General features: G+C 46.9%; 1 protein-coding gene across 3 annotated transcripts in view; it reads right to left on the bottom strand.

Annotated features, from left to right (window-relative positions):
* Window positions 1–26,725, bottom strand: part of LOC121336666 (interleukin 1 receptor accessory protein) — a 48,808-nt gene that overhangs the window by 11,141 nt on the left and 10,942 nt on the right. For all 3 annotated transcript variants that reach the window (XM_041406019.1, XM_041406022.1, XM_041406021.1), the window contains 8 exons: window positions 20,786–20,853; window positions 8,705–8,990; window positions 7,762–7,954; window positions 5,879–6,044; window positions 4,866–4,937; window positions 3,629–3,758; window positions 2,560–2,708; window positions 179–328 (listed from right to left, as the gene is read on the bottom strand). In XM_041406019.1, the coding sequence (XP_041261953.1) occupies window positions 179–328; window positions 2,560–2,708; window positions 3,629–3,758; window positions 4,866–4,937; window positions 5,879–6,044; window positions 7,762–7,954; window positions 8,705–8,990; window positions 20,786–20,852 (1,213 nt within the window). In that variant the 5' untranslated portion in view covers window position 20,853. The remainder of the gene's footprint in view (window positions 1–178; window positions 329–2,559; window positions 2,709–3,628; window positions 3,759–4,865; window positions 4,938–5,878; window positions 6,045–7,761; window positions 7,955–8,704; window positions 8,991–20,785; window positions 20,854–26,725) is intronic.

Raw genomic sequence — 26,725 nt, 5'->3', positions numbered from 1 at the left:
AGCTCTAATGAGCGATGACCCATACAACTGCATGTAGATAGAGAAATGGAAGGTCAAAATGCCATTATACTGTGAAGAGGTTTAAAAATAGCTTATAGGAAAACTCCTATATGAAAATAAAGGGTCTGCAGTAGGATAATAAAAAGCATTAATAAAAGAAAGCATTTTAACTCCTTACCTAGAATGGTTTCATCTGTTCCAAAATGAGCCCGATAGAAGAGGACCATTTCAAGCCAATACACGTGATAGATGACTATGAGCACCACAACGAGCAGGATGGTGGCCCCCAGGCCACAGGCCAGCTCCACAGTGTACTTGGGTGCTACAACTGAGTACAAAAATAGACAGGGAGTCAGGGTTAAAGAACAGGTTGGACCTTCAGCTGGGCAGGAACAAGCTTGTGTCATGTGCAGCCAAACACCACAGAGGAGCAGCCAGGAGCCAAGCTGACCCTTCACACTAAGGTGGCCAAGCCAAGGCTCTTCTGACAGGGCACGTGGTGGCCGGCCACCCTGGAGCCCCATTCTGGGTTATTAGGTCTGGTTATGCTGGCAGAGCAAGTCCATAGCACAGGCTGGACTTCTGTCTCTGAGCGAGGCCCTGGGAGCAGCCAGGTGATGGAATGACCTGTTGGTGGAAGACACCTGCACAGTCCAAAGCCAGAACATGAACATGACCTTCTCAGCAGTATCAGCAAACTCTTGGGGGAACACAACTGCTCTGATTTCTAAGAGATCCAGATAAAGACTCTGCAGCAAAATAAAGGCAATGGTTACCTTTCTCCCTCCCTATCAGACACAGGTCTTGTGTCTTGTCCCACACTGACACCCAGGATATAACTAGCCATGGCCTGACTCTTTTCCACCATGAAAGAGGAATCAGAGTTCCTTACAGAAAAGCTGAAATGCTTGCAAATAAACAGGGCAACCTGCAGGCATCAAGCCAGAACATCACAGGCCCCCTCCAACTCATGAACTGTCTGTCACACCATTGCTGCTTCTTTGTACTAAGGACAGAAAATTTCTGACTGTATCCCTGGGCGACTCTGTTGGTGGCAGTTGATGTGCAAATTGGCAAACTGCACAATAACAGAACAACAGGGAGTGGAAACATCACCAAATTCCAATATTTATTAAGTTGCTAATAAAACTGAATTACAAAATCAAAAATGGAAGGAATTTATCAATGTTCATTAGGTGATGAGCAGCAGAAGTAGAGAAGGAGAGAGAAATCATCCAGAAAAAGCAAGAAATGTATATGACCTCATGTAATGGAAGAGTTGGAGGCAACATACAGAGCCACTTGCTGAAAGCCAGGTGCTGAGGGGCTAGGTTCTGGCATGCCTGATGCTCCTATGAAATGTGCAGAGGGATGGGCTGCACTGAGCTTAGCATAAAGTTGCTCTGCCAGCAGCAGCTAGGGATGGCTCTTGGACTTTGCTGTGGAATAGAGCAGGAAGAAGGAGTGGTGGGTAACCATGTCTGCTCAGAGCAAACCCAGTCAACTAACCAAGAACAGACACGGGGAGGAAAAGGGAGAATAGTACAGATCAGTCCACTAGAAAACAGTATTTAGGCACTGATATTTAGAGAAAGAATAGGAGTATTTCAGATTCACTTTGCTACATGTACAAATATTATCACACCAGAACTCACTGACAGATGGTTTCAGCCTTTCTCAGTTATGTGTGTGGTCTATTGTTCCTCCCTAACAATCCAGAAAAGGTTTGTCTCAATTGAATGAGACTAAAATAGAAGGAGGACAAGTAACAAGAAGAAAAAGATCTTCCAGTAAAGACCTCCAAGAGCTTTTCCATGCTTGTAATGCAGAGTAGAGGGAAGAAGGTGTCTGGTGTGAGCTACACAAGCCATGGCAGCATTCCCTGTGGGAGAGGGGAGGTCTGGCTTACAGTAAAAGCAGGTGTTGAAGCTCTAGATGAGGCTAATAAGGAGGCAGAAAAACCCACCTTAATCAGGAAGCCTCACATAGCTTTTATTACTGAGAGGAGGGTCTGGGAAACAAGAACCAAATCTCTGATGAAAAAGCAATGCTGGAAAACCCCACACAGAACAGAGCTGAATCAGTCAGTCTATACCATCCATGCTGAGGTGGCTGTATCTAGACTGCAGCATCATGACAGCAAGGAGTAAAACCAGAGAGTGCTGTGGTGTGACTGTCTCACTCCCTGAGCAATGCCAGCGACTGCAGACTGTCTTCTGGAGGATGCCAACTGCTAGCTGTTGTGTCATGCAAAACCCTCACACAACCAAATAACCTGAAATCATTTCAAGCAGCCTGTGCCCTCAGCTCTGCTTCAGCTGTGGTACAGGCATGGGATGAAGACAACAGATCTGTCCTTTCTCTACCCACGAACTTGCCCATGGGGGGCTCTTTGTTCCCTTTGCCTCCGAGAAGTGGTGCAGTATGACAGCAGTGCCTAGAGAACAGTGTTAGGCAGAAAGGCCTGATGGAACTCTTTTCCCCCTTACTGTTTTGCAGGGCAAGGCTGAAGGCAGCAGCAGGAGCCCCCCAGCACACCCTGCCCTGCAGGCGCCGTACCTTTCACGCGCACCACGGCCTGGCTGCGCTCCTCGCCTTTGGCGTTCCTGGCGTGGCAGGTGTAATTCCGCTTCAGCTCCTCCGCTGTGGCCTTTGCAACTGTTAGAGTCCTCACCAGAGTTTTGTCTTCAAAATCTCTAGTAATTTCACTGTAAGAGAAAAACACATGTGAAAGTGCAGCAAGTTTTTAGTGACAGGTATTCCTTTCCCGATATAACCTCCTCCTTTACAAAGGCCAAAACACATAACTTGATATTTATAAATCAATATACACTTCAGATTGTAATACAGCTGCAGCTATTCCTTTATCTGATTTTCCTTAATATTTATTTTACTGCTCATAATTTTCTCATTGCAGCTGTGCCACATTGCCTTTTAGAGGAAATGGAAGTTCTTGCCTATAAACAAGAAGATCTCATGAACTCAAGATTCACAGCTCACGTCACATTCCCTATGCAGTCCTGGATGAGTCACTTTGTCTCTCTCTGCCTGAATTGACCGTCTGCAAAATGAGGATACAGTATTTTCTTTTGCCTTTCCTTTTTCTACACTGGTTTGCAAATCAGCTGGGGCAGTGACTGCCTTCCACTTGTAACTCAGCATCCAGCAAATGGGACTTCGATCCTCATATGGGTTCTTTATGTGATTGAATCTCTATTCTTCCTAATCCTATAACACTATAGGATAATGTGTATAATATCACATTTTTGTTTTCAGCCTCTGTTTTTCTGAAACACTTTTATACCCTATGCTATTTGGGAACACTCCTCTAAATAGAATTGCTAGCCCCTGTTTTATAAGTCCCAAAACAACAGCAGCTGTTGGCATCGCTACCAGAACAAATGATAATGTGAACTGGTTAACAAAGCTCCCTCAAATCCATCTGTAAGATATGACACTGTCCAGGTCTGGAAGCCTCCTCCTTGGAGGTCCTGCTGCTCATCACAGCATGGTGCAGACACAGAGACTTCTGACTGACACGGAGACTGCACACTCCATTAGGACTGTCACACGCCTGTACCCACACACCCCCAGGGGATTAGACATGAAGGTTCACATTAGATGTTACCTTTGTGTGACTTTTATCTTGGGGTCTGTGATGTCATCTGTGTTTCTCCCATCTATGGTCCACCACACCTCAGTCCGGGAGTCCTTCAGGAAAGTGAAGAAAACCTCACAGGGCAGGATAAGGTCATCACCTGCAAAGAAAGGACCATCATCTCCTAGGAGAAAAGGTATTGCAGTGCAGGAACAGCACCCCCCTCACTTCAGTGCTTTCCAAAATCCTACCAGCCTAAGCTCTGCCTCCCTTCAGGAAAGAATGAGGCCAACATCCACTTTCTGACATAAACTATAATAACAGCTTAACATCCCTGGACATGAGGATTTGTGACAGACATAAATAGAAAAAGATGTCCTGCCTTCTCAAATGTGTTACAAATTCCTTGACTGCACAAAGTGACCCACCCAAAGAGACAGGCTCCATGCCAACCACTTCTTTGGAAATCCTTTGCTAATCAATCCCACTGCACAGATGCCACAAAGTGAAGGATCAAGCTCCACAAAAACATTTTGGTTTGGAAATACTTCTTCAGTAATTTGACTTCTGCTCAAGATCAGACTTGGGAGCGTGAATATATTGGTGATCAGTAAGTGACTTTATGTTACAGAGGACTATGGATGTAATCTGACCTTCTGAGCCAAAAGAACTGTTCTTTAAAGTGAAGACTCCGGTGCTAATCATCATCATTGCCACCACATTTATTACAGCAATGTAATGGGACACAATCCATTTGATATAGGGAATTGCTCCAAAAAGCTATTAGGCAAAAGACGGTGTGGGGGAAGGGCTGAGGAAAAGGGTGTGGTACCCCATTACCCAGTGCCGCGAGGTCAGCAGAAGGAGAGCTGTCATTAATTAGGAAGTCATCAGCCAATAAAAGGGGAGATGAGCAAGAATTGGCTAAAAGACTAATGCCACTCTAGGGGTGAATGAGGGAGGATGGGAGCAAACCACAGCCCGGGCCAGGGCTGAAACAAGGTCCTACAGGAATTCTCCTAAGCAGCTGAGTGTCCCCGTTTCATCTGCTTCTGCAGCTGCAGTTCTGTATCATCAGAATATCTTGCAAAAAATCAGCTTTTAAAGCTGTGCTCTCCATCAAAAACTACCATCCCACACTGTCCACCAGGCAACCCATGGCAGCTCAAGTGCTCTGAGAGGGAAAGCACCAGGGACGCAGTGGGAGAGCTTTGTGCCTGGCTGGGTCTCCCTGTCCCACTGGCACGCTGTGAGTGTTGGACTTTACCTGCTTCCAGTTCGTACACAACCTTCTCATTTGGAGAGGTGAACTGTGGTGGCAAGGCCTTGTTTGGAGATCCTGCAGGAGACAACACAGAGCCCCCGTGGGGCCCCAGACTTCATGAAAACCTGGAATTCTTGCAGCCTCACTCCCAATGTCCTCGTGCTGCGCTGCACGTTCTCCAGTCTAACTCGTGGTGCATTCCTGCTCGTGGTGGAGTTCTGTGCACACACAAATCTAATCCTAGTCCCCAAACTCAGAGCCAGGTCCTGATTTTAAGGCTCCTCCAAAGTTTAGGTAAGCTAGTTTGGGCCTCTCACATGAGAAGAGCTCCATAACCTTCTCATCTCCCACAAGGCATAACCTGCACCAGTTTGTTTTTACTGCTGCTCTAAAAAACAAAATACAAACCTCATTTCGTGTCACAAATATCCATTTCAACCCTTAAAACAGCTGTTTCTGAGGAACTCAGAATGTATCCTACAGCTCACTAGGTTTTTAAATTCTGCAATTCCCTGGCAGGTAGGCTGAGCCTCTGTGCCTGGAACAGATGTGTCCAAGCAGTGAGTACCTGGAGCTCTGCCTAGCTGATTAGCAGTCTCAACCCCAGCACAAATGACTTTGAGATTCCAAGACGACCAAGACAAGTTGGCTATGAAGTGAGAATCCCACAAATAGTGATGAGCAAAGGGCACAGGAGACCACGAGCAGGAGTGCCAAGGTTATGCAGTCACATGCCAGCAGAGGGTACCCCTGGCCATCTCATGGGCTGAACCTCACCACCCTGAGGCTGGCCACTCCGTGTTTGGGGCATTTGACAGGGTGGTAGGAGACACCTACTGCAGTATGTTCTGGACAGTCACACAAGTCTGACCCCAGCAAGAAAAAAACTGTCAGGTGAATTGGGTAACGCAGATTGACTACAACCACAAATGGATCCTGCAACAAACTCTTCCAGCTGTTTTTACCACTTCTGCAGACACCCACATGCATTTTACACATTTTAAAGTCATTCTTACCCACCACCTTCATCTTTATGGTTCTGGTGAGATTATAGGTTCTTCCGTGGTCCTTGAATGTCACAATGCAAGTGTAATTCCCTTTATAGGCACTGCGGACAATGCCAATGACAAGCCTGGGCCCCTGGGGATATCGCTCATAGAAGCCATCCACCAAGTTGCAGTTCTGGAGTCAGGCAGAAAAATACATGACTTTGGGACTCAAAAGCGCAGATATTGGTTTAAATGCTTCTACAAAGATCTCATTTAAACTATTAATATGACACTTGGGATCATGATGTAGGTCAGACCTAAATACCATGAACTTTGAGCATGTTGCAATATAGACTGCTATGTTCACCTTGAAAATGAAGTGATGAAGCAGATCACCCTAATAACTTTATCCCACTTTAAACACAGACAATTTTATAAAGGAGAGATCTCTGATTCAGAAGTACCTTGGCAATCAAAGCGAGCACCTCAGCAGAGTGAAGAATAAAGTAAAAAGTGATAAGAAGAAAATGATGACGTATTCACAAATGGATACCAAGACTAAAGGACATGTACCCCATTGATGTCCATCTTTCGGGACTAATCAAGTTCTCTTGGCTGCCTTCAGCTCAGGATGAGGCCCCAGAATTTGCAAATAGCAAATGAGAATCTATAGTACATAAACCTTAATAACTCCTCTCTTTCTGTCAGGCAAGGCAGAAAAACTGCCAAAATACCAAGCTAGAGATCCCTTTTCAGAAAGAGGCTATGCAGATAACATCTTGATTGTCATAAAACCCAAAGATGCGCACATTTTCTAAGAGATTGTTTTTGAATGGTACATTTCCAAATCTGATACATCCTAATGGGGCAGTTTAGGACAGGGGTCATATACCATTTTTAATGACTTTTATTAGGCATGGGATGACTTGCTGCCTGAAAAATTACTTCCAAGGGGCTTTTTGTTTCATTCTGCTAATTGATTGCCGAGATGTGAATTTCAATGAACGATACAAGTAAAGCATTTCAATTACTGAAGTAAAATGACTCCTCTTGATACGAGAGGAAGTTTCTCCTGAAGGGTTTTAGAGGTGGGATTTTCCTTTTGGGTCATTTTAATTTCTTTTTTAAATCAGCAGATACATTTGTTGACAATTTCCCTTATTATTGAATTCATTTATACAAAATCTTCTATCTAGAAATACAAAAGCACTGTATAGGATGTTCTTCAAGAATTTATTCCCATAACTCTCAGACTTTACATCCCCTGAGACTTCTTGTTCTCTACTGACTAAAGGCATCCACCTAGAGAGAAAGAGTGAAATAATATTTAATAAAATTGAGCAGTAATTCTGTAGGCAAGAGCCTGAGGATGGCTGGAGACAGTCTAATAATCAGAAAAGTATGGAGGGTGGGGTAGAGATGTATCAGTCTTCAGAAAAGAGGTTTGCTGAATTGTGTCAAACAGGACACCCATTGTCTTTGCCTGATGTACAACTTCACTTCCTGACCTCAGAGGATTTTGGAAAGGATGCAATTTTCATGAACAGGTGGGTTTTTTTAAAGAAGAGGGAATATGAATGACAGCTTCCTTTCCAGGAAAGTTAGAGGCTCACACACAGCAGGTCAGGCACACTGCCCATAACTGAACTGAGCCACCTAAATCCCTCCTAGGAGTATTTTTCACTTGTGCACGCTGGTCAAAAAAACTTCAGTGTTAGCTCTCAATTTCTTTCCAAGAGCAGTTTTACCCATGAACTCATTGGAAGCAGAGCTCTTAAAATTAGTAAAGCTTCATTAACAGTATCATCACTGGGGAGACTCTGAAACGCAGTTCCATGACTGCCATGCCAACCACTGCTTTTTCACACACACCACTGCATCCCCCTGCTGCCCAAGTAAGTTCTTCTTACCAGGTACCACTTGACAGTTGGTGTCACACTAGCAGGGTAAAACCCATCAATATCTGGACATGTGATCTTCTGATTGGCATGCTCCAAGTAGAACATCTCCTCCATGGGTTTTATGGAATGGCTCACACAAGAGTGCTGGTCTTTTGGAACAACTTCCAAGGGAAAAGCAACTTTGCTGCAGTAGGTTGTGTTCCTAAGGGTGGATGAGAACAGGGCTGATTAGTTGAAACTTGTTTACTCCTACAGCAGTGGAGTGGAATGAAATAAAAATTACATCTGCAATAACAAGCATCATAGCGCTGATGAGGTATGTACAGCCTTAGTTGACTCATTTATAAATGGGAAAGAAAACCCCACCAGAGGTGGCCACACAAGTTCACAAAAGCCTATAAAGATGACTAACAAGCAACATCCACTCTCCTGCTGCTAAAGCAGATCATAAGGTCAAAGACACAGACAAAAGACAACATGAGCAAGACCAAAAAGAACTCTTACGCACAGCAGACGCTATGTTCATTTTGCACCACAGTTAGAGACACTCTTAATTTCCTAGAAGTCTGAATCTCATGAATCTTTGCCAAATTAGCACGCAGTCAAAACATTACCCCTGCATCTGAAGCTATTTTTACTCTAGACATGCAGATCACTTCTTAATGGCGAGTGCCTGTGGATTTTGCCATGGGCTCAGCAATAATATTTTCACGGACACTTGCAGCAAGGACAGACACACTCATTAGTGTCTGCAAGGCTCCAAGCATTATTGCCATGTAAATTGGCTCAGCACTGAGCAGTCCTATAATTGCAACATTCTTTTCCCATTAATGCTTTTGTAAATGGTAGTCTCCCCACAGGAAGTTCTGGTGCTAACAGCATAATTTCCCCACCTCCATAAAAGTCCTTTGATTGCACTGAAGATGTACAGAAACTGCACCACACAACCTACCTGAGCATGCAGGTGTAATTCCCAGTGTCATTGAGAAGAGCAGGCCAGAACCAAAGGGTGTCTTTATCCTTACTGATGTGATTGTCAGGGAGGCGATAATTAATGGGCTCCTCCAGATCCCGGTCCTGCGCGATCCTGTACCAGATCAGGGTTAAGCCAGCAGAATGGGCTGTGCTATAGTTGTACTTCAAGAAGGTCTCAAAAAGTGGGCATTTGATCTTGGCAGGTTCCCCATCATAAATCTGGATCTGCTTCATGGTGTCCACACCCCAGTCATCGCAGCGCTCTGCAGCCAGGAACAACAAGGTGCTTTAGGCCTGCAAGTCTGCAGGAGGAAAACAGTTCTGCCCCCCACAGCCCTTGGTCCTGTCCCCATTAAAATCAGAGACAAAACTGTAGTGTTTTCAATGAAAGCAAACTGAGCTTTTATAAAACAGAGCAAGAACATTGTGCTCATTTCTAGAGAACCTGGAAACTTCTGTTTTCATTTGCACACCTCCTACGTTTATGCCAAGCTATTTATCTCTCATCAGGACAACAGAATAGGATACTCCTGCATAAAACTAGGCTTTCTACAGAGCTCCAAGAAAATTTACCACAAAAGTCATAGGTGGGAAGATAAAATTTGGATGACAACAAAGCCAGAGGTGTGTGTGCATCCATACACAACGATAGCGAAGATGGAAACTGACGTGCTGAAACAGGAGGAAAAAAAAGAAAATAAATCAAACATCAACCCTCCCTTAATGCTGTGGGTCACTTTCCCTGCCAGAAGAAGCTGGACTGTGGGTTCCAGAAGTGAGGGCTGTCCTTCCTGTCATGGATTCATGTGACACCTGTGCACACCAGGATAGCCCAATGAGTACAAGAAGCAATAAGTGACACAGAAAGACTGTTTCTAAACTTCACTGATAGTGAAGTTTAGAACTGGAGCCTAGGGGGCAGAAGGAACAGTATGGAGCAGGCAGCAGCAGATTCTCTTGTATTCCCAGGCAGTGCCCAGGTGCAAACCCCAAGCACAGTTCAACAAGAGGCAGTGGCTCAGTGTGGCTCACAGCAGACTTGGACTGACATGGAAAACATAAAGCATGAGAAAAAGCTGTATAGAGCTTTCTTTCTTTAATTACTTTCTTTTAAAAAATATTCTTGCCATTAGCAAACAGTTTTACCACAAAAAGCACAGTCCAAACCCATTTCTCTTCCAAGGACTCTTCTCCACTCTGTTCCTCCAACCCATCAGGATGCCCAGGCAGGCAGGGACTCGGTGCAAGCAAAGCACAGTCCCAGGGTGTCAGCAAACCTGGGAGCAACCTGCGCTGTCAGAGCCAACTGAGACACACGGAGAAGCTGCTGTCACTGCACCTCCTGCCTCCCTACGCTGACAAGACAGAGCACAGCATGGCACACTTCCCAGTGCCTCTCTTGGAGCTGCTGGGAGGCATTTGCTTGGGCAGCCTGACGTCTGAGAAGCCAAAATGAGTCAAACAGGAGAGGGGTGTGCTGCCTGCAGCAGTCCTTGGGAGCAGTGTCTCAGCACATCACACACAGGCTCACCACAGACGACACTGCAAAGTCTCTCTCATTTGCAGATATTAGAAGAACTCAGACTGAGAGGAGAAACAGAATACAATATGCTCTTTGAGCCAATTTCTTCTGAATTCTTCTGAACTGACTTCACAGGCCCAAAGCAAGATTTCTGGCATTTATTCTTCCCTAAATAGACAGTGGGATGTAGCTTGCCCCCAGATTCATACTTAATTTTAAAAAGCAGAGATAAACCTTTGAGAAGATAAGCCTGCAGCACTTAAAGGCAGTGATGCTAACTCCTGTGGCTCAGCAATGGTTAGTCATGGGCAGGAGGAATCTGGGCCAGTAAGAATAGAAATGTTTTCTGGCGGGTTTACACATAAATGTAAATGCAAGCTGCACTGCTCCTCCTGCAGTATGCCAAACACCCATATGACAGAGTGCTACTTCTGGAGGAAGAGAATGAATTGGGCTAGGAAAAGGCGGTGAAGCTACCCAGAACACAAGCATTTGTTCAGAGGAACCCCAACCCCAAATATCTGGAGAGTGCTCACCATCTAAAAACATACAGATCTTTCAGAAGTGCACAGCATCACACACAATGGCTGCTACCACAGGCAGCGCCGAGGCTGGAACCACTGCTGGAAGCCTCACACCCTGGGAAGGAGCATAATGACCCATCACCACCATGATCAGGGCAAACTGGAACCAGCAGACTGCTTTATGCTGGTGAGGCCATGAACTAGGCATGGTCAAGTGTCCTTAGAGTGGTAATGAGACAATGAGCCTGCAGAGACTGCCTGCTAACTGCATGATAAAGCATGGGCTGTTACTCATGGAGACAGGGCAGTTTTTTCTGTAACGAAAGGCTTCCCCTCTCAAAGGAGCAGACCTGGCTCTGTAAATCAGGATGCCCAGGTTCTCTTCCCAGCATCTGACTTGTGTCTCCTCTTGGGCTGCATAAAGGCAAATCATCCTTATTACTTCAAATGGCAGGACTGGGGAGAGAAGAAACTATATAAAACATTACTGTACTGAAATTCTTGGAGTCAAGATCAATGAAATTTGCAATCGTGAGCAGCTCTTGCATTTTGCAACAGCCCATAAATCAGCACTGTAAAACTACTTACCCGTTCAACTGAATGAGTTATTGAAAATAAATACAACTATTTTCTCTTTTTTTCTTCCTACATTTCTCTAAAACAATGCCCAGGCCTCGCCTTCTTGGCTTGGGAAGAGGGGACTGTTGTTGTTTTACTGTAAGAGCTGTACCTGGAGGTTTTGTCTCAGAGCTGGCCTGGCTTCAGGGACACTGTCACAGCAAACAGGTGGTGCTCAGGCTCCCCATGTGCCCTGCCCTGGGGTGCTGCAAGCTGTGAGCTGAGCCCCAGACACAGCACATAACTGCTGGTAATGAGCAGCTACACCCAGAGCTCAGGAGCAGCTGTGCAGTGGGGGGAGATCCCAGGCTGTGCCTCCCTCCCAAGGCAAGGACTCCTCCTGGCTGCCAGGGCAAAGCCACCCAGCACGACTCCGAGGGCTCAGGAAGTACTGCCATGACCCCTCACTCAGAGCAGAGATGGCAGGGACACCACAGGCTGCAGCAAAATGTCCTTAACACATAAAACACCGAGGACAGAAATTGCGGTGCTTTGCACAGCTTCCCTCTCCCTGTGCCATGCTGACAGCTACACTCCTATTTCTACATTTTGGGGTGGTTTACTCCCAAGACAGCCAGGCTCTGCCTGATATAACACCTTTGTGAGCCTCCTCCTCCTCACCTGTGACAGTTCTCTTCTCCCTGTGACAACAGCAACCTTTGCTGTCGTGGCACTTCTGCGCCTCTCCCTGTGCCATGCTGACAGTTACACTCCTATTTCTACATTTTGGGCTGGTTTACTCCCAAGATAGCCAGGCTCCGCCTGATATAATGTGTGAGAACTGCAGGGCACCCCTCACACACACCTTTGTGAGCCTCCTCACCTGTGACAGTGCTCTTCTCCCTGTGACAACAGCAACCTTTGCTGTGGTGGCACTTCTGCAGCAGAGCCCAGCAGATGGGGCAACATGTCCACGCACATCCATTAAGTAGAGGGGATACATTACTATTGCTATAGTTCTATTTGCATCCAACAGCTCCCCACAACATTTTGTGCTCTTTCCACTATTTTAAGGTCTACTGGATACTCAGAGCCTACTTGCTGCTAAGATCAGCATGCAACTACTTGTGTGTCAGTCTAAATTGGAGACAGCCTGGCATGCAAGAAAATGGCATGACTGACCCTTTATTGGCAAAAAGCAGTCCCACTAGGAAAAAAAAAAATATATATATACATACATACATTAATATATGCTGATTCCAGCAACAATGTGATTTGAGGGAGCACTGCAGAAAGAGGATGCAAGGATCCAGTTGTAATTGTGAAAAACAGCACTAACTTCTATGGTGCTGTGCCCATTTGTAGCAACTCACACTTGTTTTCACTGGCTAAGCCTCAGAAGTGAGTTTCTTCTCTCTTGAAATGTTTCCTGCAAAAAAACAGCTGCTGGAGTTAAGAGCAGCTCCTGATCAAATCAACTGGGATCAGCATTCATGCTGCAACTCCAGAGGTTCCCTAGCAAATGGAAACTAGTGAGAAGATGGAGCTATATCCAACTCCACATCTCTTCTATGCTGCAGCAAATTGAGCACTGCACATACACCTGAGGGACACAGTAAAATTCTCTAAAAATGCACCATCCCACAAATGTACCTTCCTAGAAAAGGCTCTGCAAAATGATTTTGAAAGAAGCCACCTTGTCCTCAGTACCAGTGAAGAGCACTGCAGCTCCCTTGACCCCTCCTACTGCTGAATGTCCTCCAATTGCACAGCGAGTCTGTGACCCACAACACCTGCCTGGGACAGACAATGTGGGGGAAAGGCAAGAAATGGTCCTATTTGCACAGCCCTGCTTAGGAAAAGGGGTGAGGATCTCCCATACAGGCTGCATGGTGGAAGGAAACACCCATCTCCAGAACTGGAAGACAAAGTGCAGGCAAGGGCAGCAGTGTGAGGATAAGGATGTCCAACTTGATTTCATATGCCTTGATTTCATGCCTGCCTTGCATGCAGACTGGGACCATGCAGTGGCAGCAGGGCACAAAGCCATCAGTGCTGCCAGATTAATGATCCCTGTTCCTCACACCACTTCAGCTGCAGCATCAGGTGGGGCTATACTATCATAGGATGACTTGGTTGGAAGGAACATTAAAAATCACCCAGTTCCAAGACCCTTGCTGTCGGTGCAGGAACATCTCCCTCTAGACCACATTTCTTAAAGACCCATTTAACCTGGCCTTGAACACTTCCAGGGATAGGTCATCCACAGCTTTTCTGGGTATCCTCTTCCAGTGCTTCACCACCCTCACAGCAAAGAACTTCTTAATATTAAATTTAAACCTACCTTCCTTAAGCTTAAGGTCATCCTCCCTTGTCCATCACTATAGGCCTCTGTGAGTTCTTCTGCAGCTTTCTGTGAGGTCTCCTCAGAGCCATTTCTTTTCCAGGCTGAGTAGCCCCAACTCTCGGCCTGTCTTCACAGGAGAGGTGCCCCAACTCTCAATCAACCTCATGCCCCTCCTCTGGACTCACTCCAACTGATTCATGTCCTTTGTATGGGGACCCCAGAGCTGAACACAGCACTGCAGGTGGGGTCTCAGCAGAACAGAGGGGCAGAATCACCTCCCTTGACCTCCTGGCTGCACTTCTTTTGTTGTGACCCATGACACAGTTGGGTTTTTGGGGCTGCCAAGTCATATCTCAACAGGTTCCTACTCATCTGTCCCTGCTGCATTACCTCAAAGCAAAGCTGGTATGAGTCAGCCTCTACCCATGGGGCACAGCAAGGCTAGCCTGTTATGATGCACGAATCAGCATCAATAAGGCAGAAAAAGCTGATCACACAAAGCAATTAAACAAGAATTAATCATTACTACCATAATAAAAAAATGTTCCTCACCACCATCTTTCAAGCTCAATCAGTGAGAAGAAAGGAGAAGAAGACAGGCTGAATGGAGAAGCCAAGCTGTGAGCACAGGAGGCACCAGCTGTGGCCAGTACCACGCGTGGGTGCATCTCCCATTTATGCCAGTGCCAGGAGCACCCACTCTCCCCACTGTGTCTGCATTCTTACTTTTCCACCCTGCACGAGACCAGCCCTGGCTGTTCCCTGGCTGTGTCCTCTGCTCAGTGGTATCCCATCTGACCAAACAACAGGATGCAGAAGAAGAGAAACATGGAAAAAAACAAATTAAAAGCTCTGCCCTCTGGTTTGTGCCTCTTCTCCTTAACTGGGAGAAGAGGCACAAACCAAAACACGCAAAGATGGGTGGGAATGACACAGAAGTTGGGTTAGGCCCAGCCAAGATCAGCTGGCTCTCTCCGTTTGCTCTCACTACTTCGGCAGAAGTGATGGTGGCCACAGAACACCTAAAAACTGAATTGTAACTGAATGCTGCCTTGGAGGCTCAGCCTAGAAGCTGTGCCAACTCTGCAGAAATTTACAATCTCACTTCTAGTGGAAACGCATCCAAAGAGGCCTCTCATAACCCTACTGCCTTCCTCCCACAGCCTCTCCAGTAGAGCAAGGAGGTGGAAGTGGTCCTGGCACAAACTTCCTACACAGCCCAACCCCATCCATGTAGCTCTGCTGTGATGGCCTTGGTTGACATGGTTTTACACTTCTCCCAAGTTTCATCATGTTCATCCTGTGTTGCCACTGAGCTGTGATGCCTCCACAGAAGCCTCTCATCTGGATGCTGCACACTGGGATGGAGTCTCTCTCTCTCCTCAAGTGCTTTTATCATTTGCATAGGTAGGACAGCTCAGAAAAGAAGAAGGAAAAGGACCTTCTGTTGCAGAATGGCTCCGTTTTGAAAAGCACCTGTACACGGCAGTTGATTAACTTTAGACCCTGAATGTCTAATTTAAACAGGTGTGAAAACCTGCCTCTGCCAAAGTCATGGAAAACAAGCTGACTGCATAAACTTCTGCTGACTTCAGGGGAAGCAGCCAAAGCAAGACATCCAAAAAACTGATTCTGTAATGGAGCCCAGAGCTTCTGACTCTGAATCGCCTTATCTCATCAAGCAAGCCTGTAACACTGGGTAGTCCTTATTTGTGTCTCTTAGAGCTCCTCCACAGTGAGCTCTGTGACTTCACTCTCTATCTGTGCATAAAGCTGTTTACTGCATTTGGCAGAGTATTTTGGTTACCCCCAGCAACTGGGCCAAAAAAAAAAAAATTATATTCAGATTTCTCTAGCAAGCTTGACATATTTTCCTGGAGGCTTTCTTTAAATTTGAGATCAAAATGATAAAAGTAGGGGCATGAACTGCTTCCCTGAAGGACAAGAAGAGCAAACAGCTACTTTCCATCCCACTTCATTGAGAAAATTTATGCATGAAGCAAAGCAGAGCAGCATAGGAAGAGGAGAGGTACAGGAAATGGAACACCCCATTGCAAAGTCAACTCTAGGAGAGGCAGCATGAAAAGGGGTCAGCATCTGATCAGCATCACTGCTGAGCTGTGCTTAAGCTGGCAGGGGCTCTTGCAAGCCTGGGACACCACACTGGCACTTGACAAGGTCCAGGCTAAACTCCTGGCTCTGCCAACAGGCTTGCTCAGCTAAACCCATGCAGCCCAGTTAGTGCACTTAGTCAGGAGCTCAAAATACAGTCAGCAATTCTTCCCTGTCCATCCCACAGGGATGCATTACAAAGATGCTGCAGCAGGTGTCCTCGGACAAGGAAGGGAACCAAACAAACACAGCAGGCAGTGAAATGCATTACAAGGGTACAAGAAGAGTCACCTAGGCACCACAAAACATCTGACAGCGAGAGCACAGCCCTGCAGCTGTGGCAGGGGGACATGACAGCTCCCTCGTGCCCTATTTGACACACACACAGGAGCAAAGGTGGCTGTTCAATACTGTGTCAGCAACACACCCAGAAAGAGCTGCTTTCCTCCAGACACTCCTGCACTTCAATGCAGATAGGTCACACCATGATGCCTGCACAGAGCTCACCCCCCACAACCCATTTCCTCAGCTGACAAGAAGCAGACGTGAGGTTTTATCTTCCCAGTGGGCACAGCTCTGGCTGGTGTAGAGAGAGACTGGTGGCCGTGGGAACACATCTGCACCCAGGTCAGCTCTGCTCCATGGGTTTTATCTACATCCACTCCAGGGCTGTGCAGCTTTCAACACCCTCAGTGTCAATGACTTCATGCCCCCAAGTGCCATAAACTTCTACAACCACAGTAGCTCACAGATGGGTATGGATGGTTATAAAATCACGTCCTAAATTAGGACAGCAAGAAGCTGAGATTGGAAGAGTAGGAGGAAGTCAGGAAATCCCAGGAGATGATGGTGGGGGAGGGATTTAGTCTCTTTAGAAAACAATAATGCAGTTTAATCTGTTTTTCTTTTGACTTTACACACTAAAATAAGCTTCTCAGCTTCTGGGGCTGTCACAAATCATAAGGAAAATAAGGCGACTGGAAACCCATCAGCAGAGTAAGAGCCATACAGTAATAATCCTGAGGAGCTGCACAGGGCTTTCCATCTTCAAAGTCTTTTACAGACAGTAATTTATTAATCTGCAAATTTCCCCTGGCCAAAAGTAACTGTTCTGCCTTTCTGCTAAGCGTGAGATCCACAGTGCAGTTCAGCACTCGGGAGAGACAGTGCAGGCAGTGGCTCTGACCTCTGGAGCTAGATCTCTGTTTCTTTCTCACTGCAGGCAGAACTCCACTGCTCCAGCCACCACCTGAACCCAGAAACATTGATGATATCTGGCACTTTGGAACCAGCTTCAGAGCAGACAAAACCAAAGTAGCTGAAAGCCTCTGATATGGGGGAGTGTAAATAGACATGTTCACAATCCAGCAAATAACAGCAAAGCCTGAAATACAGCCCCCAGGAGAGAAACTCCTGGCTGCCTTCCAGCCACTACCTGCCGTGCTGGGGTATCATTCTGGCCCAGTCCTGGGCTCATCCTACCACACAGGCTGTCTGACAGCCCCCAAGGGAGCTACAGAGGCATTTCCCATGCACACATGATGATTCCCCCACCAAAGGGCTATTTATGCACAGCAGGTATCTGCTCACACTATGTGGGTCCATTAGATAATCAGCATGAGGCTGCTCCTCCTCTCCTGGCAGCAATATTCTTCTGCTTTTGCAATTTCCTAAGATAGTACTCCCAGCCATGGTCATCTCCCCGGCCCTCACGCTACGAAAGCTCTTGGAGGGTGAGAGAGCAGCCTGGTTAGCAGAGAGGAAAAAATGGAATAAGAAGCACAATTACAGCCACATCTTCTTTATAAGTCAGCATCTAACACTGGTCAGATTTGTTCAGAAATTGGAAGATAACATTATTCTGTATTCATAGCGGCTGTTATGTTCTTTGTCCAACTGGTTTTTCATCTCTTTTGAGCCACTGTATATTTATATATTTATACGACTTCAGTAGTGCCAAAGAAACTATTGTACAACCAGACCCGGGTCCATCAACTTTTGTTATCCTTCCCTGGCTATCAGAACATCTGGGTTCATTAAGCATCCTACAACATGAGTTCCATCTGAAGGATGGCTTGGCTAGGCAAGGAAAGCAGAAGACCTTGACTACCACTGTAAACACTGACCCAAATGTCATGAGTGATGCACTCCATGCACTGCAGGTCATGGATATTCTCAAGACCCAGAAAAGATTTGCCCACGCATTCAGCATGAGCCAACAGAAGACTCAGGCACCAATTCAGTCTCAGGCTCTGCATCTCTTACTCTACACTACTCAGATCACATTTCTTCCCTCGTACAGCTTGCACCTCCCTTTCAGCAACTGATTTTGTTTCAGCACCAGCCTCCATATGCAGCAGAAACAGCAGAGCCCAGAGAACAGATGTTTAGAGCCACAGTGCTGTAGGCAAAATCTGGGGGGAAATAAAGTTTGTGGGTTTGTCTCTCCAGTAGGAAGCAGGGTGAAGCATAATGCTAAAGCTTTCTGACACACTGCCAGAGAGACTGACAGCCATAGTGGCTTAACTGGATGGAAAGGCCACTTGCAGCCAGAGCAATGCTGGTATTTTAGAGCTGAAATTTAGCAAGTGTTGGTTCCTCACCTCCTCTGTAAGCTCACAGAACCTGAGACTCAGCAGAGCTGGTACCCCTGGTTTAGGCAGTCCCTGGTCATTATTGCTGACCAGATTGATCCACTGGGAAGGATGGCAGAGACAGGAAAAGTGGCAGCAAACCACAAGACGACTCCTGTCCCTGCCTCCAGCCTTCCTCAGTCCATCCTGGGCTGGAGAGAGAGCTGGTCCCAACAATACATCATTACATGACTTAATAGTCAAGGCACAGAAAAGGACTCAGCTGAGATGACAAATCCCTACCAAGTCACACATGTTAAATATCCCGGGAACCAGGTTCCCCAGTGAGAGCTACCCGTCTCCATGGCCCTGCTTGATGTTAGGTGACCACCAGGGCAGCTGTAGACTGTGCACAGCCCTTCTGCATTCACTCCAGATAAGCTTAGCTCTGCTCCCCCCACCTACATACCCTGCTCCAAGAAGGAAAAGCAAGCCCAAATGCTGTAACATTTTCAGAAAAAGGCCACTATATCATACTGCTATGTATTTATGACTTTGCAAGGGTGAAACGAGCTCCAGTCTCCTTTTGGTGCCAGTCCCAGGAAACCCTGCAGTGAAACAGAGGGCTGCACAGACGGCTGCCCCTCCATCCAAGCACAAACAGCCATCCAAGCCCATCATAAATAACAAAGGACATTCTGACAGCCCAAACCGGTTTATGAAGTCCATGGCACAAAAAGGAAGCTTTGAACTGAAGAGCACGTCTGACACCCACAGACCTGCAGGAAATTAAATGTATACACTGCAGTGGATTTGCAGGAGAAGTGTATTTTAACTGATCACGTGTCTCATGTATTGAGACTTGACTTACATTCTTGCAGCACTCCACAAGGGTTCTGGCCACCCTGTACAGCAAATCTCTGCTAAAGGAGACATGTTTAAAAAGTGCTAAATGCCCTGCAGAAATGCATGGAGGGTTCTGGTTCTGCCAGATCAACTGGCTCGAGCCTGTGTGGCCCAAATGCCAGGGTGCTCATTTCTGAAATCAGCTTCTCAGCCAACTGTGTTAGCTTTTAGAGCTGCTCTAACATTTCCTGGGCAATCCTGATTCAATTGCACCTACCTCTCATTTCTGCAAAATCCCAAGATGACTGCACGTGGGGTGTTGTAATGCTGCCTCAGCAGGAGGAGGATGTTGCGTTGGTGGAGAGCAGAACAACTCGTCCAGAAGCACAAGGAAAGCAGGGATTTTCCCAGCAAGCAGCTGAGATCCATGTTGCTGGGTCCCTCCTTCCCCACACACTCCCACTGCCTAGGGCTTAGTGGAGGAGACCTAGGCCGTGTATTCTTTCTCCTTTGCTGTTTCCCCTTTGCTCACCACCCACCCAGCCCTTGTTAGCCAGGATGGGACATCCCCCACTAAAGATCACAGCCTACCGTGAATGCCTGCAGGCCTTGGGCAGCCCAAGGGAAAAAACCTCCCAGGCTTCAGCCTCTGCAATGAACACTGCACTGAGATGAACCTTGCTGAAGTGCACGTTGTGAATCTGGCCCACAGTAATTCAGTGTGGTCCAAGAGAGAATGACAGAAGAGCTGTTCATCTGCTCGGGGTATATTGTATCTGCTTGTTTGCCAGCACTGCAGAGGGACAAGAGTTCATGGGGGGGACTCGTCAAACCCCTGTACAGCCCTTATTTCTGAACATTTCCCCCCATAAAACCAGCTCCTGTTCTTTCCTCCCTCCCCCTTTCCACTTGCCTCCTGCAAATCATGCTGTCTCCTTCCACCCCCAAATAGGAAGTCCGGAGCCGAGACATGCACAATCTGCCTCTTCACAAGAGCTGGGCTGAACGAGTGCCAGAGGAGCTGCGAGCATGACAACATATTTCCTGTCAGGAAAGTGACTCAGTGAGACGGGTATCAGAGCTCCTCTTACTCTAGAAGTTCCCCTCTCCCCTTGCATTGCTAAGGCATGAGTCAGAATTGGAGAGCTGAATCTCAGTCTCCTCCGGATCCAAGCAGGGATAGCAGAGTTCAGGTTCAAGCCTGGGTCCTTCCTGCAGCTCAGTGACAAGGCAGCTCCATGGGCCGAGCCCTGGATCCACCCCTCACAGAAGGGCAATAATGATACTAATGACAAATGATAATAATGACTAATGATAATAATGACAAAGGGGACAGCTGGAGTTTGCAAAGCACTTTTAGGTCGAGATGCTGCTGCTGTTTGCTCATGCACCTCTTCACACCACACTGGTCATTGTACAACAGCCCACCAGAACCAACACTGTGTTCATGCATTTACTAAAGTATTTTATACACAACCATTTAATCCAGAAATACTGCAAATGCTCAAAACTCATAGCAGACAGTTTTCTTCTCTGCACAGTAAGTGGGCAGGTCCATCACACGCCATGTCCTTACCTGAGCCTCTGCCGAGGGTGGCCATGGACAACCATAGTGAAACCAGCAGGACACTGACCAACTTCATCCTGGGAGACAAAGCACACAGACCTGGTTATTAGACACTGTTTTACCACTGCAGGCCATTTTTTAACTCTATGTGTTTATTCCTCCGTTCACCCAGTGGTCCTTTAATTCTGGCACATCCCTGTTTTATTTCATTAAGATTCCTTAAGAACAGCAGCTGCACAGCAGCACCACTCCGCCTGCGGGCAGCTTGCCAAGCCTGGGTGGTGATGGCTCTGAAGAGGACAGCCCAGCTCATTGACTTAAGTCACCAGAATGGTCTACATCAGGGAGCACAAGGAGTCAAATGGATGTCTGCAGGCTACAAATCCCAAGCTCTGACTCCCAAAGGAAGGTCCTTTGCCAAGACCTCCTTCTGGTCATCTCTAAGAACAAGTGCAGAGAGCGCTCGCAGTGGCTGCGGCACATCCGCACTGAGTGCTTGTCCCACACTCTGACAGGACAGCCACACCAGAGCAGTCCCAACTGGCAGCAGTCCCAAGGTGTGCTGCCAGAGCCTGCTTCAACCTGCTCCTGCAGGCAGTGGAGGCAAGACACCAGCTCTTCTCAGTAAAACCCTCCTTGGAACTCGCAGGAGTAAACAAACGTCAGGTTTGTACACTTCTCAGAAAGGATCTAAACAAAGGCTTATACCTTCTAAGCATCAGTGATAAGCAAAAAACAATCCCAAACTTTTCCATTCCCACTACAGAACACAATTTCCTGCAATTTGAGATAAATGTACACTGCCAGAGTTTCACTGGCTGCCCACTCCAGTATCTGGCATTCGGCTCTCAGAGCTGCTCAGTCACTGGAATTAAATATCCCTCTGTTTCAAGGTTTTTCAGGATGCAATTTATAAGCTGGTAGTCATGAAAACTGACATCCACTAGATGCTCTCATTAAAGGGGTTAAGGTCACATTTGATATTCCTGTGTGCTGTCAGATCACAAAGGGAGAAGAGATGGTTAAAAGGCTGAACTTCATCAAAGCATCTCAGCTCTGCCAGGCAGATGCAGTAATGAGCATGGTGATACTGTCAGGAATGTGCTCATGAGATGACAGAGAAACCTGCTCCATCAGGGTGTGTTAAAAGTGTGGGGGGAGAAGCCACAGAGCTCCCTTAAACACCTCCCTCAAAAACCTGTCCAGAATATATGCAGTACCCAGAAGGGCTTTGAGCATAAGCAGAGAACACCTATGATTGCACAGATTGCAGAGATGAACAAGAATGTGACACGTGAACTGCACTACTCAAAACCCAGCAGCGGATATTGAATCCTTCCTTTTCAGTGCTTACATCTGAAAAGCCTTTGTGCGATGCCTTCCCTCTGCTGGGCTCATCTCAAAGAGACAAAGGAAATCTGAAGCATGCCTGTTTTTCCCTGCACAGTCCATGGAAAGGGCTGCACACTGCCTCTGAAGCCATCAGGCTTTCAAAAATGGTCAAGAAGCAAAGAAAAAAAAAAGAGTTTTTTTTCCCTGGGGTCCAGCTGAGAGGGCTGATCATCCCCTACCACTTTCCTCCAAATTGAAATGCCAGCTGCTTATCAAATTCCTCTTTATTGCCACCTACAACCAGCTTCCAACATTACTTAAGACTCCACAGGGAAGAAACAACATTAAGTACTCCCACCCCTTGGAAATGCTGAAGAAAGATAAAACATTTTTATGCCATCAGATAAATGGACAGAGAGATCCAGCATGCTGCACTTCTGGTAGGAATGAAGGAACTTTTGGTAATTGAGATGCTTGAAAAGAAGAGGTGTAAAGAGTGGCAGGGAATCATTCCCATAATCAAGATTCCTCATGGCTCCCTCTCCATTTGTCATTAGCCAAATGCACAGCGTGTCCTAACTCACCCTTATTTTCCAGCAACTCTCTCCTGCATTTTGCACAGATCAGACTGAATTCAGCCCTGAAGCAAGCAGGAACAACTACGGACTTTGGATGAGTTTCCCTTGTATTGAGCAAGGCCATTTGCGTGGCCTGAGGCCAAAATAAACTACTACATTTCACTCGGTGGTACACGAACTCTGCAGTGAGCTAATATTTACATCCATTAGCTGTGCTCACGGGAACATGCTCCTTTCAACTGTCTCACAGAGCCACCAGGTCTCCATTCCCATGAGCAAGGTATCCAAGATTTCCATGCTCTGCCTACTAGTAGGAAAATCCTTTTTTTCTTCCTCTACCCAGCTATAAAATCAGAAGCCTTACACACAGAGTGATTTACTTCTGGTTCATTCCAGGCTTTCCAGAGATCTTATCAGTGGAGGCAGCCAGACACAGAGCCTGTCAGATTACAGCAATTTCTCCATTACAGAGAAGGGACACAGCTGACCACAGCCCCGGCTGCTCCCACTCGACACAAAGTGCAAAAGACCATGGAAGGGACATGCACAGAGTCAAGGGCTGGTCAAGGGGAGGCATCACACCTTCCTGAATGCCTGACCATGCCAGGATTTGCCAGCCCAGCTCCCTTCCTGTGGCACACGATTACTCAAAAATACTCCAAAACCCCAGTAGCCCCAAACCTGTGACATCCCCACAAGACAAAAAGGTCTGCCCACAGCAGTCCTGTGGTGACACAGAAGAGCATTGCATCCTGCTGCAGAGAGGGGTGGGTTTTGCAATGCCCTAAAGAACCTGCCACCACAAGACCACCCTGGTCTTGCCAGGAACAGAAGAGTTTTCTCAACCTTTCCCAGCTTCTGTGTTTCGTGACAGGACAGAGCATGTTGCTATTTTTCCTGCCTGTGACGCAATTCCAGTGGTGTCTGATGAACTTCTTGTGCAATTCTGTAGAACTGCACCAAACACCAGCTTCTGTGGCTGCAACCAAAGGAGCCAGAGGCCAGGGAGTGCAAACCCAGGCTGCAGCAGAAGGCTTCTCCCAACTACATCCACCCAGTGCAAATAAAAACAAAAGGAGAATAAAATCAATGAACAGGAGAGCTCACCAGCTCAGAAATCACACTGCAGCTAGAAAGCAGGCAATCAGAGCAGCCAGAAGGCAGCCAGAGAGCTCTGATACATCCTCAGCACTCCAGGAACTTCTCACGAGACCAACATACTCTGAGGTGCTCTTAATGTCTCCATAAATTAACATTTTAATAATAATTCATAGAGCGGTTAGGGAAAATGATCCATCACAGCCCTTGCTAGAATGTTTTTTAAGGAACTTAACTTGAAATGTTCACTTTGTTTCAGATCAGAAATTTTTCCCTTTTCCTTCTGGAGCACTTTTTTCTTCAAACTTTCACCTTCTGTCTACTGAGGAGCAAAGAAAAGTGGGGTGGGGGGAAGCACAATCAGGGAAGTGTCTCATGCTCTTAACATCAAAGGGGGTGGAAAATCTAATTTTTTTCATTCCATACTGGTCACAAGTGGCATTTCTGTCAGACAAAAACCATGAGTATTTTTATATAAAACACCTTTTAATAAAACACCCTTGCCAAAGAGACCCCAGCAAGGCATCATTCCCTCCTGCCTTTAGCAGCATGGACTCTGCAAAGCCCACGCACTTTACCAGCAATTATAAAACCAAAGACAGATGTCAAGTAATTAATGAAGAGAACTGCACTCAAAGTAACTGCTGCACACCTATTCTCAAAGACACTGTACCAATTCTACAGAACAATGCTGCATTTTCCAGGAAAAATGCCTTTGTCCTGCCCGACCAGAGGCCTCTAGGGAGAGCTGATAGGTTTTTTGCTTTTTATGAAGAAGTCACACTACGGCCTGCAGAACAAAAGTGCCCTTCAGAACCTTGCCACTAAGTGCTCTGACTGAAAGGGAGTGTAAAATAAAGCAGTTCTTGAAAGAGGAAATAAATAATTTCAGCCCAAGCACGTTTTGCATAGTATTTTCTTTCTGTAATTCTGTCCCAATTCAAAAGCATTTGAGAACCCCAAAAATGGGATACAGACACAGGAAGGTTGGCAAAATCCAGAGTGGGCTAGCTTAGGGAATGGTTTGGTTCTGTGCCATATGGACTTGGAGATGAAGGTTGACTGATGGGCTGCAGAGCAGAGCTGGTGCTCAGGAAAGGGGCTCAGCTCTCTGCTCCCAGCCACAGCGTGCCCACAAGCCCTGGGTCCCTGCATCATCACACAGAGCACTGGAGAAGGCTGCTCGATGAGTTTGCTGGGTTTCTTATGGGGAAAAACAGACGTACAGTTCAAGTAAATTTAAAGAATCCAAAAGGCAGACAAAGGGCAGCCTGAAAAAGCAGCTGCAGAAAAGTAACAGCAAAAGCACTAATGGAAAATGGGAAAAGGCCCTTCAGCCCCCCAGGAAACACTTTTGCTTTTCAGTATGTGCAGGAGGAGTAAGTCAGACAAAAGGAGGAATTACTGTAGCATAAACCATCTTGGTGCCACTTAACCAGGGCTTGCACAGTGTCTCTCTGACCCTGTGTCTCCTCCAGAGGCCACGTGGGCACTGCCTGGCACTGCCCTTGGCTGTGCTGCCCATGGTGCCACTCTGTCCTGCCCGAGGGGAGCCCCTCCTGCAGAGCTGGTCAGTGCCAGGGACAGCCCTCCAGAGGAACAGAATGTGACACCTAGGCAGAAAGACAGGCCATGGCTTTTGGAAGTGCAGCCTTTACTGCCCAGGAGGAATAACCGCATTCATGACAATTTTCATCCCCAGACAATTTTCATCCCAGGAAGAGAGCAGGGAGGAATGCAGCAGCAGTTTGATGATGAGCACCAAAAGCAGCTCGCAGCACTTTCCCTGCTCTCATGCATGCTACGCCACACTCATCACTTCAAACACAGGCACAGTGACCAGAGGGCCCCAACGCTGGCCTTGCAAAAAACATTCACAACTCTCCTGAGGGCAGGGGGCCCAATTTGTCTTGGCAGCAGCTCCCAAACAGCCAGGCACATTTCAGCAGGGATCAAGCAGAGCTGAAGCCTGCCCTGCAATCAGGGATATCACAGGAGCCACAGTCACTGCATCTGCTGGTGACACATCCAAGGCAGGGACCTGCACAATCAGTGCTGGAGTCCCACCTGGGCCAGGGCAGCTGCACTCACCAGGCCATCGCATGCCTGACATCAGAGCAGGCTGAAAGGAATTTGTTCTGAAATATTTCTATTACAAAAGTAATTTATGTCATCAGAACCACAGGAAATGCTGAAATTTGAGCAGCCTGAAAGCTTTTCACCAGCTAGAATCAAGTATTATACACCTGCTTTTGCAGAGGGGAACAAGAATTAAACTAGTGGGAGTCAGATGGAAAATTGCCCTGGTGAGAGGTGTCTCCTGTCACCAGCACAAAGGATTTTCTGCCTTGCTTGGTCAGACCTGGCCACTGGCACACAGCTTTACAGCCAGAGCTACTGAGTACCCTGAAGGACAAAAATACCAAACCAAAACCAAAGACACAACATGAAAATCTGGAAATAGTCTTCTCAACCAGTGGCTCGGCCAGCTCACTGCCAGCCAAGGACATGACACCAAGCATCCAAGGTGGCTCCATTTGCCTGTCACCCACCACGGCCCCTCCCTGGCTTCCTGCCTGCACATCCAGGCCAAGAGCTGCAGCCTGATGGCTTTTTAATACAGACATTTTACAACATCCCCAACACGGGGATGAACGAGCTCAGCGGTGTGATCTCCAGAGTCACCATGGGAGGTGATCCAAAGCTATTTCTCCTTCAACAGAGCCGCACAAATTGCTGAAGCAAGGCTGCCCTTCCAGGAGCACCAAGAGCTCCCCAGGGCAGAGCTGGCAGCAGCCTCCCAAGCTCAGAGGCTCGGGAAAAAGTGTGGAGACTTTCATCCACAGTGAGTCATTCCTGGGAGCCTCCTTGGTAGTGCAAGATTTGCCAGTGCCAATGTTTGGGACATGGAGGTGAGATTTCCAGGCAGGGAATTTGTGAT

This window comes from Onychostruthus taczanowskii, unplaced genomic scaffold (assembly GCF_017590055.1).
Source record: "Onychostruthus taczanowskii isolate IOZ18803 unplaced genomic scaffold, ASM1759005v1 scaffold24, whole genome shotgun sequence".
NCBI classification, from domain to species: domain Eukaryota; kingdom Metazoa; phylum Chordata; class Aves; order Passeriformes; family Passeridae; genus Onychostruthus; species Onychostruthus taczanowskii.
Note: the sequence above shows the minus strand (reverse complement) of the source record. Positions and strands in the feature narration are given on the sequence as shown.